This window comes from Salarias fasciatus, chromosome 6, assembly GCF_902148845.1.
Source record: "Salarias fasciatus chromosome 6, fSalaFa1.1, whole genome shotgun sequence".
NCBI classification, from domain to species: Eukaryota; Metazoa; Chordata; class Actinopteri; order Blenniiformes; family Blenniidae; genus Salarias; species Salarias fasciatus.
The window spans coordinates 18,017,118-18,035,464 of record NC_043750.1 but is presented as its reverse complement, the minus strand read 5'-3'; the positions used below and the strand labels follow the sequence as shown (position 1 = coordinate 18,035,464).

At 38.5% G+C, this 18,347-nt stretch overlaps 3 protein-coding genes and 1 non-coding gene across 5 annotated transcripts; 2 read left to right on the top strand and 2 right to left on the bottom strand.

Moving 5' to 3' along the window:
- Positions 1-5: 5 nt before the first annotated feature.
- LOC115390598 (aprataxin-like) lies at positions 6-4,603 on the top strand. 2 transcript variants are annotated; one of them, XM_030094513.1, is made up of 7 exons: positions 6-214; positions 2,466-2,512; positions 2,661-2,909; positions 3,058-3,117; positions 3,239-3,465; positions 3,730-3,833; positions 4,099-4,603. In XM_030094513.1, the coding sequence occupies exons 1-7, from the start codon at positions 85-87 to the stop codon at positions 4,248-4,250; spliced, it is 969 nt and encodes a 322-aa protein (XP_029950373.1). In that variant the 5' UTR covers positions 6-84; the 3' UTR covers positions 4,251-4,603. The 2 variants fall into 2 exon arrangements, with proteins under 2 accessions (XP_029950373.1, XP_029950372.1); XM_030094512.1 differs by having other exon boundaries at positions 2,661-2,939.
- A 364-nt stretch (positions 4,604-4,967) lies between these two features.
- On the bottom strand, positions 4,968-5,041 carry trnai-aau (transfer RNA isoleucine (anticodon AAU)). Its single transcript has one exon. It is a non-coding gene; the product is annotated as a tRNA-Ile (tRNA).
- Positions 5,042-5,444: 403 nt separating this feature from the next.
- On the bottom strand, positions 5,445-8,072 carry LOC115390620 (dentin sialophosphoprotein-like). Its single transcript, XM_030094539.1, has 9 exons — positions 7,942-8,072; positions 7,574-7,628; positions 7,331-7,378; positions 6,790-6,843; positions 6,662-6,688; positions 6,512-6,553; positions 6,252-6,293; positions 6,060-6,119; positions 5,445-5,977 (listed from the first exon to the last, which is right to left on the bottom strand). Exons 2-9 carry the CDS (start codon positions 7,625-7,627, stop codon positions 5,528-5,530), a joined length of 777 nt encoding a protein of 258 aa, XP_029950399.1. The 5' UTR covers position 7,628; positions 7,942-8,072; the 3' UTR covers positions 5,445-5,527.
- A 2,477-nt stretch (positions 8,073-10,549) lies between these two features.
- LOC115390113 (SPARC-like protein 1) lies at positions 10,550-17,538 on the top strand. The gene is made up of 11 exons (XM_030093815.1): positions 10,550-10,602; positions 11,889-11,944; positions 12,057-12,122; positions 12,206-13,252; positions 13,729-13,837; positions 14,706-14,827; positions 14,915-15,035; positions 15,126-15,262; positions 16,482-16,630; positions 17,028-17,176; positions 17,450-17,538. Exons 2-11 carry the CDS (start codon positions 11,891-11,893, stop codon positions 17,476-17,478), a joined length of 1,983 nt encoding a protein of 660 aa, XP_029949675.1. The 5' UTR covers positions 10,550-10,602; positions 11,889-11,890; the 3' UTR covers positions 17,479-17,538.
- The last annotated feature ends 809 nt before the right edge of the window (positions 17,539-18,347 follow it).

The window sequence follows — 18,347 nt, the reverse complement described above, 5'->3', positions numbered from 1 at the left end:
AGGACTGGTCAACAAATCGAGCGTGGGCTACGTGTAGCTCCAATGTAGCTTTGAAGAAAGAACTCCGTTCTTAAAAATGATAAAATGCCCACCTGCTATCTCATCAGCGAGGAGGGCGCTCACAGACCCATCAGGCTGCCTCATTTACAGACGGTGGTCTTGGGTCGAGGACCCGAAACGACCATTAAGGACAAGAAATGCTCTCGGCAGCAAGGTAACTTAGGTTTATCTCTTTAGCTACTTTAGCTTATTGACCCTGACAAAGATTCTAAAATTAAAATAAACTTTACGTTCAATGTTTTACATGTTCCCACATGACTGTGTACACCTCATACATATTTTACAAATTTGAGCTTTGAAAATGTTCAGTTTTCCACAGTTCAGTACACATCTATCTATCTATCTAGTATTCTGCAAGAGTAGTTTTTTTTTTCTAATTCTTAATATTAGTTCATAATTCTCCCATCAACATTATCGAAATGTGCAATAATTGACTGTTGTGTGCAGTTTGAGTGTTTTTCATACCTGAGTGCTTTTTTTTTTTTAGGAATTTTATTGTTCTCTTTTAAACTTTCTACTTTCTTTACGGCCTGGTCACAATCAACATTGACTCCAGGTGGACAGCAGACTAAAAAATTCAGCCTCAACAAACTGTGCCAATTTTTATTTTCACTACACTAGAGTTTTCGAGCAATCATATGCAAAAAAATTCATCCAGTAATCTTATTTGGTAGTAAAATGGTGATCAGTTAAAGATGTCGAGGTAAAATGGGGTATGGACTCTACATTAGCATGACTTGGATAGCATAACAAGAGTTAAAACAGATGAAGAGCATCACTACAACTTAATAAACTCAGTTGTTTGTTTAATTTAGTAAAATATATTAACAGAACTCTGCTTTATTGCCCATCAAATGACCACAAAAGACTCTATAACATGCAAATGTGATGAAATATGTGGAAAATAAATAATCTTTTCTGCAAACTTAATATAAATGTCTGCACATACAATTTGCACATTGCTGGATTGCTGTAATTTATGTTTCTTAACTGATTTGTATCAAATGAACAACAACAACTGCATTATTTCTGAAATCTTGACACTCAGAAGTTTGTAAAATGTCCTATCGGGCTGATGAATCGGCCAATCCGATGAATCGGTCGACCTCTAAGTGCAGTGAAATAACATAAAGTCACTGAAATTGTTGTTTAAATTATCTGGCAATTACCATTACCAAATTTACCAAATGAGAATTTTCCCGTAGCATTATGCGAGTTATTCAAAAAGAGGAATTTTGGAATTCAAAGTCCTTGCTTCGATTCTCTGCGTTAGTTTTCTGTGGGTAAAAGATGTACTTTTAGGCAAATATGTTGTCTTGAGAGTTGTAGATAAATACACCCCTTTTCAACATGCTCACATGTTCCAATAATATCAAGAATTTCAACTTCTAAGTGGAATAACAAAATGCGAGGGTATGGACACTACATGGGGTACGGACACTACAATTGCAAACAAAAGATCCCATTTGCAACTATTGTAATATTAATTGTGTGCACTATATCCACAACATATCATCATTCAAATAGTGCTACCCAGGTATATAAAATAGAACATTCAGCTCAAGCCAAATACATAGTAGTAATGAGGAACTGGATAGGGGTACGGACACTACCGGAAATTCTGGACATCAAGATACTATATTAGTTCAGCCTTTGTAACTTCATAGATAGTATATTGCTGATGCTATTTTTGGTCAGAAACTGATCCAATACCATAATAGATATATTTTAGACATGGCCTTGGCTTATATTGTGCTTATTTAAAAAAATAAGTCTCCATTAAGTCAAAAATCAGCTGAAATAGAGAAATATATAACGAGTTGAGCTTCCAGCTTCGCGGAACACAGCTCGGCTCCCACAGCTCGAATTTGCACGAAACAACCTGCAAAATAAAAGTAATCACATCCATTATCAAAAAACATCACAGTATTTCAATATATTTCTGATTTCCTTTGAAAATGAAGCTCCTAAAATTCAAACAGTCTTGTTTTGACCAGATATAACGCCCTTTTTCCTACAAAAAACCTTACATCAAATCGTCTTGGCGAAGATGATCAATGAAACATGCAGAAATAAATGCATGTTGTTGTTTCAGTAAGCCATTGGCTGTCCAAACACACTCTCAAATGCATTCAAACACTAGCCTACACCACATTAGAAGACAATAACAACACACACAATACATTTCACAGGAAGATTGTGACCAGGCCGTCTAATATACTTACACCGTGGCACACGTAAAGACTGTACTTACAGTATTGTTGCAACAGCAAACATTGTTCCAAATCTGATCCAAACTCTTTGGAATGTTTTAGCTGATTTGAATGTAGAAATAAGAGATTTGAGAGCACCTGTAAATTGGTGTTCATGATGTACTTTCATCAACACTTTCCTCTCCCAACCAGTGGAACTGAAAGCAGAATGCAACAAGGGCTACGTCAAAGTTAAACAGGTAAGATTAACAGAATCACAGAATTTTAACTTGAAACGAATATAAATATTATATGAAGGTTTAAACAGGATTGTTATTTGAATGACTGACAGGTTTTCTTACTAATTATTAATTACTCTGCCTCCCTTCTTCCATCTCTGTACTAAAGCTGGGTCCAAACCCGACCTCAGTTGATTCTGTGGTGGTGGGTAAAGGCAATGAAGTGAAAATCAAGCCTGGACAGCAACTCCACATTGTCAATCAGCTTTACCCATACACGGTACAGTTCAAAGAGGATTTTAGTGGCAACAACGGTGGAACCAAGAGACCACGAGAGCAAGCGTCAGAGGACAAAGAGAGCCAAAGAGAGACTCAGAGTATGAAAGCAGCCAAACACGCAGAAAACAGTCCTGTGTCAGTGAGTCCGCAAAAAGTCACAAAAATGAATGTGAGAAAAAAGAAAAGATAATCCTGTTTTTGAAGTGTTGATTTTATTTATTTTTGTATTTTATGAATAATTTTTATGGATGGTGTAGAAGAAACATGTCGCCTGATCTTTGTTTCAGGAAAATGTTGGACATTGGAGCCAAGGCCTGAAGGCTTCAATGCAAGACCCCAAGATGCAGGTAGCTATCGTCATTACAAATATTAAAGTTTCGTTTAGAAATTTCAAGGTACTAGGAATTTCATTGTGCAGTTCATTTGACAATGTTTCAGTTTCCATCAATAATCTTTTCATTTTTCTAGGTATATAAGGATGACAAAGTAGTAGTGATTAAGGATAAATATCCCAAAGCACGCCACCACTGGCTTGTCCTCCCATGGCAGTCGATTCCCAGCCTGAAGGCACTGCGTGCTGAGCACTGCGATCTAGTGAAACACATGCATCAAGTGGCTGACCGGATGATTCAGCAGTGCCCTGATAAAAGCTCGCTGCGCTTCCGCACAGGTTACCATGCCATCCCAAGTATGAGGTATGTATAAAGAATGAATAGACACAACATGACCTGATATGCAAATATTATGAATCCGTATTTTATTTACAGTACAAAAGGGACATCTTATCAGTGTTTAATGTGAAATATTTTACTATCTTGGAAGATAATTGCTCATAGCTACATCTAAATACTGAAAAATTATATGTGAAAAGTATTCAAATATGAAGATAAGGACAAACATATGACCTTCAGGTGATACAGACATACAGGGTATCTGATGCTGGTTATGCTCTCTTCCAGCCATGTTCACCTCCATGTGATCAGCCAAGACTTCGACTCTCCGTGTTTAAAGAACAAGAAGCACTGGAACTCCTTCACAACTGAGTATTTCATTGATTCTCAGGGTAAGAGCAAATGTGTCCAGTTATATTTTGTCCCTTGTAATTCCTACAACCTTCTTCCAATCTGGGTGTGAAATTTTTAACGCAATCAAAACTGAGACACTGCACTTAAAGTCCATTTTCATTCACATCTTGAATATGTTTTGGTGAACAGCATCGTCATATAGATGGACCCAACCGTTACTGGTTGAGGGCTGTTATAATTTGGTCATTACAGCAACTTAGCCTTTCTATGCACTGATCGCATGCCCTGTTTTTCCTCCGACAGATGTCATTCGAATGCTTGACATGAACGGTAAAGTCACTGTTAAAGAAGGCACCAGTGAGCTGTTGAAACTACCTCTCCGCTGCCACGAGTGCCACAAAGAGGCTTCCACGATCCCAGCTCTCAAAGAGCACTTGAAGTCACATTTTCCTTGATGAGAACACGAGTTCAAACAAAATTCAGCGCTTCAAATGTTGAATATTTGAATAATAGTACATTTTTTGACGGTTGACTACAAATTTGTTTTGTGAATTGATTTTGATAACATATTAGACTATATCAGGGTTTACATTTAAAGATGTAGTCACGCTTTCAGTTGAGATTTGTTGATACGTTGAAGATAGATGTCAGTTTGTAGATATCTTTTATGTTGGACTTTTCCTGTTTCATACCAAGACAGCCATTCTAAGATTGGATCATTTCATTCACTGTCTTTGAATTTTTATGTTAAAATGAAAATTTTCGAAGAAATAAGTATTGTTTTGTTCAATAAAAAAAGTGAATAATGGTTTGTTTTAATTTCTTATAAGTGAAAATAATGAAACAGCACCAGATTCCTTACACAAAACACCAGAAGATACTGGGATAATTTTTGTAAACTGTTGTTTTAGACATTGAGTGCTTGAATAACATTTTTCATTCTGATCAACCAGTATGAAGTGGACATCATAGATGAGTTTAAATAACACAGTGGGGACCTTTGTCGCCATCTAGTGGTATTTTATGTGTAATTCATAAGAATAAGAAACAAAAGGGCATTAAAGGGCTTTAAATTAAAGACTGACAATGATCAGACGGTATATAGTATTGATTGCCCATTTTAATGTATTTAATAAACGCAAACATTTCCTTGCGCGGAGGAAAAGCTGTGATGGCCCGTACGGGGATCGAACCCGCGACCTTGGCGTTATTAGCACCACGCTCTAACCAACTGAGCTAACCGGCCATGCTTTCTGGGCAGATAACCTGTGTTTTTCAATAGGGTGTGGGACATATTAGGAACGCTTCCTGTTTTCTGTAAAATATTAAAGATTTCAGGACAATATGCCCCTCCAACAGCGTAATATATGAAAACTTTGCTTTTGGGAAATTCATTCTGCAGTAATTAAACTGAGGCGCTAAGCAGTGCTTATTTATGGGAAGAGACCCCTGCCAGAGAAAACCAAACACAGGAAGACTGGAAGAACATGCAAACTCCACACAGAATTACAGCGGTAATTATAGAAATTGTGTGAGCCACATCATTTTGGTAAAAAAGAAAAAAAAAGTTTATTATTTATCAAAACAAAGTAAATACAGAGGACATATCTTCACAATAGATTTCACTTTCAAAAATATATTAGCTGAGAACTGCAAAAAAAAAAAAAAAAAAATGTACGAACAATAGTGCTGTGGCTTATAGAGGACATCAATGCTGGCCAAGCGCAGACGATCATCTCAGAATGAACTCCCTTTCATCCTCTACTGGCATCATCAGATTGTCCACAGAGAAATGAGCATCGTCTCCAACACTCTGGAAGAAATACTCTTCACTTTCACAGCTCTGCGTGCCGTTCACACAGCCGTTGTCTCGCTCCAGCTCAGCACTGTCGCTGGCTTTACTCTCCTCTGTGCTGTTGCTGGCATCCCTGCTTTCGCTGGCGTTGCTGGAGTCTTTGCTCTCATTACTTTCACTGCTGGTGCTCTCGCTGCTGTCCACCACAGCTGGAGCAGCAGTTTCATCGCTGCTGTCGCTGCTGTCCGAGGGGTTTCCCCTGCTGCCGGAGGTGTGTGTGGGCTCGCTCAGCTCATTGCTCAGGCTTTCCGATTGACCCGTGACCTCTGTGCTGTTGTCCACTCTGCGCAGGACTTTGACCACACTTGCGAAGACTCGCACCCAGCTCTAAAGCAGAGGAAAATCAGAACCTTGTGTTATTCTCTTTGCTAGAACAGGACACAGCTTCGAATCAAACATTTCACCCCACCTTTCGAACGTTCTCCTCACTGCCCATGCTGTCGTCTCTTGTCTCATCCTGAGAGTCCAGCTGTGGAGAGTCAGCAGGCCAAGTGAACCAAAGCGATACCAGAATAATTCAAAACAATACATCAATAGTAGGCCCTTCACAGATTAAAAAATAATGATGTAGCCACCGGTTTCACAAAATATCAAATTTTACCTTGTCATTCTCATCTGATTGGCTGTCACTCTCCTCTGAAGTCTGTTAAGGAGAAATCACATTTTAGTGAGCAGTGCCAGTCAGAAACCATATTTAACCTAACATGTAACTAGTTTGTATACTAAGTAACAGATTGCTTATTGTTTCAAAAAGACGTGTCTTTCATTTAACATGAAATGAAATGTAACAAAAATGTTTGTTACATGTTTCAAAATGTAACAAATGTGAAATCATCCAATTCTTTGAGGTTATAGGCCCACCTTGTCTTCTGATGAGGTTTCATTTGATTCAGACTCTGAGCTCTGTACAAAAAAAAAAGAGAAACAGTTACAGCATGTGAACAGTTTTTTTTTTTTTTTTTTTTAATGTAATGAGTTTTTTACATCTATTTGACAGATAAATGAACTCACTTGACTTGAGGTGACTTCCTCAGAGCTCTGCAACACACGCACATACAAAAGTTTCAGATTAAGTGAAATTCCTCTTTCTAAGAAGAAAATCCATTAGGCTCTACACTTAGAATAAATGTGTGTATTACCTGAAGCTCTGAGGTGTCGTTTTCCACCGATTGTGAAACAGAGATACTTTCTGTCTGGAAAAGCAAAACAAAGTGAGCAAACACCATCTTGTGTCTGATTATACCTTACAACTGCAGTCGCAACAATTTGAGCATTCATTTAAAATCCATCGTTCATGTCAAGCACTGCTCGGGCAAGCCGTTGCTCCACGGAGCAAAGAAACTGAAGTAAACAATAGTTTCTGATGAAGCACTTGTCTTGGTGTGAAGAAACACCTATTGTGTCTGTGGACTTCAGCTTCAGTGCTTTTAAGAAAATTAATGTGCAGCATATATATATATATATATATATATATATATATATATATATATATATATATATATATATATATATATATATATATATATATATATATATGTATATATATATATATATATATATGTATATATATATATATATATATATATATATATATATATATATTTATATATATTTTGTCATCTATAAAGACTGTAGTGTGGTGCAGTGTAGGCACAAAACAGGATGCTGAGGAGGACTTACAGAGTTCGAGTTCTGTTCACTTGATTCTGAAACAGCACTGTGAAAGATCTGCCATGAAGAAAAAACATATACATCATTACAAAGAAATAGTAGAAAAAATAATTTATCCATTTGTTATTTTGTCAGGTGGGCATGTGAGATTAATCAATGAAATAGTTGAGGATCATTCCAAGAAAATTCATTGCAAAAATAAAGAAACTCCTGCACATAAGATTCAGGTTCACTTTTCTTCTACATACTTACCGGATTGGCAAAAACTGCTCCAATCAGGCAAAAAGTTATGATGGTCAACTTCATTCTATAGCAGGAATAAATATAAACATCATTATTGTTGTCAGTTTTTAAAAGCATAAAATAGTCTGTTTATTGCATTAAAAAAATCAAAACTAAATTTATAGAGTATATAGTATCGTAAAACTATCAGATAACATTGCTTGAAAATGTCAATGATACTCAGATTTTACTGCCTTCAGATCATAAATCAACACAAATGCTCAATATGACGAAGTGAAGGAGCATCAGTAAAGGTTCAGAGATATCGCACATGCAAGAAGAACTAATGGGACACTTTTAAAATCAGCAAGACAAATGAAATCATGCAGATGAATTACCTTTCTGCCTGTTAGACTCAGAGTTAGTGAGGGAGACTAGTTGGTTCTTGTCTAATGTACAACAGCAAGGAGGAGAATCCAGTGCCTGTTCTGAGCCGTATAGACGCTGGTGGCTGAAGCACTAAAATGTGTGGATATGCAGAAGGAAACTCCAGGAGTCCCATATATAAGTAAGTAATCTTAATTAAGGTGGTTACATCACTTCCTTCCGGACCTCTCTCCCTCCCTCTCTCTCTCTCTCTCTACATATGAAGGTATATGTGTTCCTGCAGAAGAGCGGGAAAAAAAAGAAAAGAAAAAACACTCACATGCATGCACACAGATTCATTGAGTCACTGAATTTCCTCCGCCCCCTCTCCAGTCTTTAGTGAAATATAGCTTAGCGTAGTAAAACATAGGGTTTGTGGTCTGCTGAGAAAACAAACTCACCCACACAGGGAGGAAGAGAGGGCCAGACAAGGTCTGCTTGTTTCCAGTGAAATGGATGTTTTGGACATGTAATTGTGGTCTAATAATGAAATTAGGAGGAGCATGTTGGGGTTCTGTGAGGACGACTTCTAGACACTTTGGCTTTGATACGAAAACATAAGAAAAATAGTTAACTAATGTCTCCCTAGTAAAGTGAATAGACCTGCTCAAACATCATAGTTTGTCACAAACACACATTAATGTTTAAGCGCACAGTGAATTTAATGTAAAAAAACAAAACAAAACAATGCGAAACCCTATTTTGCAACCATTGGCCGTCAGTGTTACATGAGGTTTCTGAAAAATGCGGTCGTTCTTGGAAATAGGGCAAGTACAGTAGAAATCCTAAAAACAGCCTCATGTATTTCCGACCTAAGGCTCATAACTGCTTCCTGGATATCCTTATATGGCCAAGCCCGAAAACAGGATCACAGAATTCCTTGTTTAACCTCACGCTGGATTTCGACTGTGCAAAAGGAACTTGTAATTAGACTGGATGTTCACCAGTCCTGAATTATCCTCCAAAGCCACAGGGGAGGAGTGTGGAGAAGTTGATTGATGCTTGTTATTGCACACAGACAGTCAACAAAATCTGTGCTTTCACCCAAAGGTTACTTAAGTTTTGACTCCATATTACGGCTCCTTGTTGTCTGTATATAACTGATATTAGTGATGGAACTGACACTGTTACTGCAGATCAGTCATCAATGATTACAGCTACTATGATGGTGCAAAAAGCCACATCATGCCAACGAATTCACGAGAAGCAGCTGCTATTCAGCGGTGCATTCATATGGAAAATGACTGTAGATCTATTATGCATCTGTCATTTATAGCTTTTGATTTTTAAAAGTGTTCTTTTGCTGCCATTCCCAGTGAGGAAAACTTCCCGGGACCTTGATGTAGAAATGTAAACTTTGGGACTCAGACGCCCTCATACAAATTCCACTCAGGTGACCCTGAACCATCTTTCACTTATATTGCAATGAGTTTAGGATGTTGACCCTTCTGAAATCACTGAGTACTTCATATTTCAAATTTTATTCTTCTCTGTTTAATCATAAGTCACTGTATGTTATAGTTTATCCTTCAGTTTGTGATTCTTCCATCTATTATGTCTTGGTCTCCATAAATTCCTGTGGGTGATTTCAAGTCAAGGACAAGAACTTCACCTCTAACTGGCTCTTTTGATATATATATATATATATATATATATATATATATATATATATATATATATATATATATATATATATATATATATATATATACATACATGTTTAAAATGATGCAGTGTTCTCTCTTTTTGCTCTTTTCCTGTCTCGATCTTCTAACCTCAGCCAACAATGGCAGGTCACTGCTCACGCTTGTATCAACTGTAGGCAGTTTGTTATGCGTGCATGTTGTTTTTAATGTTGTCATTGATTAAATTTAACCGAGCTGCTGCATTAAAATTACCTTGTGAAGCAAGATCAATAGTCTGTCCAAAGGTGAACATCCCATGCTGATTGTGTTGTGAAAAGCTTATCAATGGATATTAAAAGAATTCTATGACAAATATTTGTCACTGATTTCAAAGGAAAAGATCTGTTAATCTAGTGACATCTAGCGGTCAAGGCTGTGCATGATTTCTAAATCAAGGCAACATGCTCACAATGGTTTGAATTGGCTTCATCCAGACACTAGAGACACTTTCACAAATAGATACAGAAATTCACTCTAGCACAGGAATTTAAGATGACAAGAATCAACGGCAACAACAATGATAAAAATCCACAAATTCCTCTTTTGCGATGATGATAATAAAGATAACATTGATAATAATAAGGATGGATTTATGAGATGCTCAGTTTTATATTGTAATAGGTCACCTTTTATCATGTGTGACTTACAGTGTGGATTTTTGGACTAAATTAAAGTTTAATGTGGGACCTTCCTCTCTCCCTTTCTCTCTCTCCATATCCCTGTCACCCAAAAGCCCTCCCAAAGTTACCAATGGAGTCCTGGAGTGTGTATGTGTGTGTGTGTGTGTGTGTGCGCGTGTGTGTGTGCGTGTGCGTGAGTCTCTCATCCAGTTTGTGTGGACAATGTGTGTGCTGTCTTGAATACAAAAGGCGGTCTTCACAGGTTCAACGCAGCCACATACTGGTGTTTGTGCAGGAATCCCATTTTTGTTTCCACTGCCAGCCTCAGGTAAAATGTTTATTGTATATTTATTACCGATTATTGATCATTATTATTTTTTATTATTTTTATATTATTTTGTCATGCAATTTATCAGTAATCGAACCAAAGTGTGTTTGTTGTTTACTTATAAGTTCTGACGGCAGTAATTATTGTTGACTACATATTAACTTTAAATATTCTGTCAATACTGTGATCTGCAGGTAAGCACATGTAAAATATTATTTTCTATGTGGAAAAGAAGCAACAGTGCAAAACTCTGAGTGTTAAAATGAAAAGCAGATAAGAGTGAAGACACAACTAGCTGTCCTTCCAAGGTCACGAGTCACTCGGTCAGGGTGAAAGGTGCAAAAATTTCTGTCAGAAGATGTTATTATGACTATAAAAAGAGTACTTGCTTCAGTACTTCAAAAATAATGTGGAGCTGCAAGGATGCATTCCATTCATGTGTAGTAAGAGATACTGCTGAGCATTACAAGTGATGGGAAGTCAGAAAAATAAAGTCTCGCAAAGTTTTTCCAGTTTGTTTTCTTCTATATTGTACTTCTTACTGCTAAATGTTTTTCTAAAAGTCTGTGGAGGTTGTTTTTGTTTTGCAACCCTTCCAGAACTAATTTACACTACACAAAGTATGGACAACTTTATTGCTGTACTTATTTCAGTTTGAATAAAATACATACAGCATTTACAACTATCATAAGTATTAACAAAAAATTGTGTGTGCTCACTATACAATGTCACATTTAAACTGTAAAAATGCTACTGCTACTGCTACTGCTTTCACTTGTTGCTATATTTCTATATGCACGGTGACCGCGGCTGCATCTTTCTCATGTTTATGGCGCTGAAACATGGAGCCATCATTCCGCTGGACAGACTCCCTAATGTCTGTTTTGTTTCCGCTCACAGAGACAAAAAGTTTGTGGACTTAGTCAACTTTTTCCAGTCTGGTAGCTTCTGATGTTTACTTTAGCGCTGAATGTGACTTTGGAGAGCGAGGCGCATCTCGGAGGCCTGTCGCCTTGACAACAGTGGAGGCCGGTCCCACAGCCCTGCTCGTGATGAATGTGCTGGCAGCATACAGATGCATTCATCTGCTTCAACTTTGAAAGATGTGCCAAGTTCATGTCTTTGTCTGTGTGTGTTAGAAGTCCAGATATAATGCACTGATTGTTTGTCTTTCTCATGTTTGCCTAATACGTTTCTCAGAAATGCAAACTTGCAGGGACTTTACAATGCTGTCATGTTTGAATGAATTTCACCAGATGTTGTAAACATTCATTTTATTTTGACAGGTATGAGGGCCTGCTTAGTATTCCTTTGCTTACTGGCAACAGCACTTCCCTTGACTGTGAGTAGAATATATATCTGTGCACATATCTTTATATCAAAAGTCTGTTTAATTAAATATTGTGGTTTATTTCGTGCAGATGAATTTCAATAACTATTGTCATAATGTTCAGGTAACAAGTAAACCTCATGGAAAGCACCATGGATTGCATAAAGCGTTACAAACAGCCAAGGAAAAGGTAAAGAAGTAGATTAAAGTGCTTGAAACACTGTGGATGATTGTACATGATGGAGCCAATGTTTTTCGTCTATCTTGGTTCAGGATTTAATCACAGAAGAGACCAACAAGCCCCAGATTCTCCCCACTGTGATCACATTTGAAGCCAGCAGCCAGGAGCAGGAGGATGAAGAGCTGAGCTCCCAGGACAACGCCAACAAGGAGGAGGGGAAGTCGACAGAAAAAAGAGGGAAAAGCACAGCGGTTCTGTTGAGTGAGGAGGAACTGGTGGACCTCCTGCAGGGAGAGGAGGAAGAAGAGGATGCAGAGAGAGAACAGGAGGAAGAGGGGCGTGAAGGAGAGGATGCCGGGAAGGAGGTGACTGAAGATGAGAAGACTGAGGCAGAAGAAAAGCTGGATGAGAGCTCAGAAACAGATGAGGAGGTGATGGAGGAGGCAGAAGAGGAAAGAGCTGTGGAAGATGTGATAGAGGAGGAGGTGGAGAAGATATCCAGTGAGGAAAGGATGGAAGAACCAGCTGGGAAAGATGAGCAGGTGATACCGTTTGAGGACATGGATGGCAGTGCAGAATCAGAGATTCCTGTTAATCTTGATTATGCTGCTGATAGTGGCATTCTGCAGCCTCTACACAAAACCCACACCGAGACCCTAAAGTCTGCTCCAGAAATAGGTATTTCAGAGACCGAAGAGAAGAAATCCAATGAAAAACAACCAGCCGACATGGACAGTGACCATGAGCAAAACATGCAACAGACAGAGGCGGCCGACAGCGAGGAAGTGGTGGACCAGAACAAAGACAAGGAGCAACCAAACAAACAGGCAGAATTAAATGTCAAGAAGAAAGAACCCGAAACAAATGTGGACCCTCAAGAACCAAAGAGCAACGCAGAGCTCGAATCGAAGTCCCGGCCATCTGGAAAAGAGGAGGAGAAGAGTAAGAATGAGAGTGGAAGTCACACAAAGGGAAAGGGCAAGAAGCAAAAGAAAAACCAGAGGGCGAGGAAGCACTCGGTACAAAGAGATGAAGCACAGCAAGGAGTCATCCAGAGCCAACAGGATGCCCCACAGTCTGATGGGAGCAGCACCGACAACACCGTCCACAAGGCAAAGAGGAGGAGGGCTGGAAAATGGGTAAATGCTACGGATCACATGATCATGATGAAGCCGTGAAATGTTTTTCTTTTAGTGATGAACTCACACTTACGTCAGGGTTTTTGTTTCACAGCTGCTAATGATCAGTTATTAACATAAAGTAACTTTTCAGTGTGAAGCAAATGCAGTTCATGGTAAAAATAATGATAATAAAAAAAAATCTGTAAACCAGCATCATTAAAAATACCAGAGTCTGTAAAGTTCAACAGTACAAGTGCAATATAAGACAAAAATGTCTTGTGAGAAGACAAAAATGTGAAGAAATGCAAAAATAAGACCAGCACGCGATGAAAATGAACAAAAAGTTGTAATACAAACCATTTCTAACTGCCCCCAAGTGGCAGAGAAGTAACATGTGGTTATTTTGTCTGGGATTCAGTTTTGCTATCATGAGCAATTATCTAATCTCTGTGTTTTTTCTCCTCCCCATTCCTCGTTGATTATGTGTTTTCTAGGGTCCTTTGGTAGGTGTGAACCCAGTGCAGATTAGAGCGACAGTGGAACTGTTCCCCCGGTCCAGGCCTTCTCTTGGTGGAGGAGCACATCTCTCTGAAGCCCCCGCTGGTTGGTGTTTATTTCTGTTCACTTATCATTTGAAACGTCCTCATCAGCGTCCTCTGAATAAACTATTTTATCGGAACCTCAGAATACAATGGAGATGTTTATTCTAGATATAATAAAGGAAGCAAACAAAGACAGGTAGCTCTTGGCAAAGAAGAACCAGGAGTCAAAATGCACTGAAGAAAATGTCAAATCTTGCAGAGTCAAAGAAGCGTCGAGCTTGAAATCAAGGCATTGGTATTCAGAAAAACACTGCTGTGATGTTCACATTAGTTAGCTGAAATCTGAGAATCAGTGTCAGTTTTTATCCTCAATACTTTTTTCATTCTGTGCTTATAGGTCAAAGAAAGACTGGAGCCAAAATCCTCATTTATTTGAAAAATCTATACAAATGAAGATCAATCTTCTGAAAATAAGCTTGGGAATTATTCTACTATCAAAATGTTTTTTACGTGAAACATATTTCTAGAACTGTCTGCAGGGTTTAGGTGACAGAAGGCCTTTTAGTGTCTGGTCAGCAGCCGCAGCAGACTTTATACCACATACGGTATGATGCACTATCCCAACAGTCTTACAGGGGAATCTGCTGACGGGATCATTTTGCTCAAACTTCCGCATGACTAGTGACCCTGGGCTTCACGGTCACTACCAAAACACAGGCCCCGCAGGCTTAAGGAGAGAATAAGTGAGATCAAGTTGAATTTAATCACTGTGCCAACTCTAATGACAGAGGAATGTAGAGGATGGAGTAATGTGGTTACAGCTTGTTGGTTTAAAGTCGGATGAAACTAAATCACAGCATTTTATCATTAATATCACAGTTTTTTTTTAAAAAGGTGGATAACTTTGCTGTGTTTTTCTTTTTTTCAAGATCCATGTGACAACTTTCGGTGCAAGCGTGGGAAAACATGCAAACTTGACGAGGACAATAAGCCAGGCTGTGTGTGTCAGCAACCGTCAGAGTGCCCTCCCAGTGTCAATGAGTTTGATCATGTAAGTCCTCAACATCTGCTGATGAAAAACTATGAAGTTTGGCTTCTGACTACACCAGTATTGTAACATTTTTATTTTTTTCTAAAGGTTTGTGGAACAGACAATAAAACATATGACACATCCTGTGAGCTCTTTGCTACTAAATGTAACCTGGAGGGGACTAAGAAAGGACACAGACTTCACCTGGACTACACTGGCTCATGCAAAGGTCAGTTCAAATAACACAAATATCATAGCAACTGAATGGTTTAAGCAACAAAACATACAACCAACAACAACATCTTCTCCTGTCTTTCAGTGATCCCTTCATGTGAGGACTCTGAGCTGGTCCAGTTTCCACTACGAATGAGGGACTGGCTGAAAAATGTGCTGCTGCAGCTGTATGAACATGACGTGGTGACTCCCGGATTCCTCACTCCGAAACAGCATTTCAGAGTAAGAAGCGTCACTAAATGTTTTCTATCCCACAGATAGAAACTGCATTTAAAACAATCCCTATATGACTTTGGACTTACTGTTTTTCTTAAAGAAATATAATCCCAAAAAGCAGAGGCGGAGCGTGGGTCTCAGTACAGAGGGGGCAGAGCATTCTCGACTGGCCATTATGATCGTAATTTTACCATTCAAACAATACCTCATGCTACCATCAAACAACACACTAATGCTCACTTTTATTGAGCCAAGCAAACCTATATGCCTCAGAAAGCAGAACAAAGTCACAAACCAGTTCACAAACTTGTTCTAAACAACAAATACACATAGGCACGCACACACACACGCACACAAATACAGCCTGGCAGCTGTCAATCTCAGAGCGTCCGCTGTCCATGGTGCTGAAAACTCAGATAAAAACTCACGGGTTAGATCTGTACCATCTTTGATACAGCTTAAATATAAAATGAACACAGCTGGTCAAAAATTACACAACCTATTCAGATAGATATAGACACAGCTATCTATATCTTTTGGAATTCACGTATATTAGAAAAAAAAAATAGACTCTGCGGTCTCTTATAGTTGAGAGCAACACAAAGCACATTCAAATAGGCAGGTGTTTAAGACCACAGCATTCTGATAAAGATAATATTTTTGAAGGTTTCACTGACTCACCAATGGCTCCGATGTTAGGTTTTGGGTAGTACCGCTAGCGGCTAGCATAGTGTTTAGCATACTGTTTAGCTTCCCTCCAAAGAGTTCAGATCAAGTGCAAAAGAAAGAACTTGTTCATGCTGCACAGCCAATCAGCGCTGGCTTACAGCTCTGATACATTCATGGACAGTCGTAATGTAAGAATTGGCAAATTGTAGCCCACACTCATATGCGTATACCTTCTAGCACACATCGCACATTTTATTATAATAATTTATTTACGAGTAAATGTGAACACATCACATGAAAAAGGGCCCTATGACCTTGTGGGCCCTGGGGCGACCACCCCTTTGCCCTCACTCTGGCTCCGCTACAGCCAAAAAGAGAATGCAAATTTTATGCGACCATTCCTTAAAAAACAGGATTTCCCATGAGATGTCAGAAAAATACTACCTTTGATAAATCTATAAACTACTGTTTACTACAAGTTAAGCCAAGCTGTAAGATGTACGCTAGCATTTTTCTTCAGTAAAGATGCTAAACTGTGGTTTTCTGTGTTTTTCAGGTGAAGAAAATCTTCGAGAGTGAACGGCGCCTCCATGCTGGTGATCATTCTGTTGAGCTGCTCGCACAGGACTTTGAGAAGAACTATAACATGTACATATACCCTGTACACTGGCAGTTTGCTCAGCTGGACCAGCACCCTTCTGACAGGTACATTACACTTCTAACTTTTTAATCGTTTTGTGACGGACTGCTGGCTGGGATCAAATTCTGACTCCTAAAATCTAAGTCAAATAAAGGGACGATAGGCAATAGTTGGATGAATATAGATGCTCATTTGGATCAAATATGTCTATAGGGTGTTTACTGCGTTTCACAGGATATTCGTATATGAAGTCAGTGTATGTTGAAACTAAATCCACCTATTGCTACATCTCTTCTATACATATTATGTCCAGACTCGGGTTCAAGCTGGAGCCTTTTTTAGTCTACAAAAACAGAGTGAAGCCAAAGAAAGGCTTCATTAACCCAATTTGGTAACTGTTCTCTCAATCTCTCAATCATGACATGCTTTAGTGAAAGTTAATTTTCTGTTCACTTCATGCAGGTTCTTGTCCCACTCAGAGCTGGCCCCCCTCAGGGTCCCTCTAGTGCCGATGGAGCACTGCACTTCACGCTTTTTCCAAGAATGTGATGCCGATAAAGACAAACAGGTGTCCTTCAAAGAATGGACCTCCTGTTTTGGTATCAAGAATGGTGAGTGCAACTTTCTGTCTGTCACTGAAACAATGACCGAAAGAGTGTTTTTCAACTGAGTTACAAAACTACCTTCATAGCCTATTGTTATAAAATAAACTATATGATGATTTCAAAAGCAGCAAGTTAATTATTTAGGTGCAAATCCAAGTTTTGGTTATTTATTATCACATTAATGAAGCTGAAAAATTGCAAAATTCTACTCCTGTAATATGTAACCTCTTCTTCATGATTGTCTGTATGCCAAAACTACTTAACTTTTTATCTCCACAGAGGATATGGATGCCAATCTACTCTTCTGAGCTTTGTTTCCAAGAGTATCTCCAACCAGTGGTTGTGGAAGCTGCTTTATTACACAGCCAGATTGGCCTCCACGAGCCGTTCGGCTCCTGATATTCTGCTTCAGACCAATCTGAAAAATCCATCTGAAGGCACTCATATAACTCCTGCTTCAAACAAATGTAGGTAACATTCGTCACTTTTTCTCTACATGGATTATAAAAAAATGTTTTTCTGTGATTTAGAATAATGTGTTAGAATTATTCATTAGAATATATATTTTCATTTTAGCCACATTTACCCAGAATCTGTTTTCCGATGTGCTGAAAACAGGAAGGACGTTTACAAAAGTTTGGTTGAGATAAAAGGCATTATACAGTAATCTGTGATTTGTATGCTATATTCATGTACCGCGGAACTTTTGAGAGAATAAAGTTTTTGTAGACGACTGCACAACTTCATGTTTTACTAATAAATGTCAATCAATTGCTGTGTTACTTATTTCGGTAGCAAATGCTGTAAATGTTTTTTGATTTTCTGTGCTGTCATGGCTCTGACTCAAGCCTCATGGAGAACAAACACGCAGTATTCACAAGATATTTCAGTGTCAGTGATGTTGTCTGTTTCTTTTGAGTCGACAAATAAAGGAATTTTATCAGACAGGTTAATTCCTGTGGATCTACAGTAAGATCATTTTATGCTGTTATACCACTCTGAATTTAATAGCCTATTTCTCTGTCACTGTATGATATAAATACAAGTTCTTTACAACAATGGGTGTGAGAATGCAAGTCACTGATGCCTGGTTTTGGTTTGCCACTTAATCCTCAATAATGGTTCTCTGGAAGGCAACAAAGCAAAAATAGCCACCAGCTTGGTCATGATGATTATA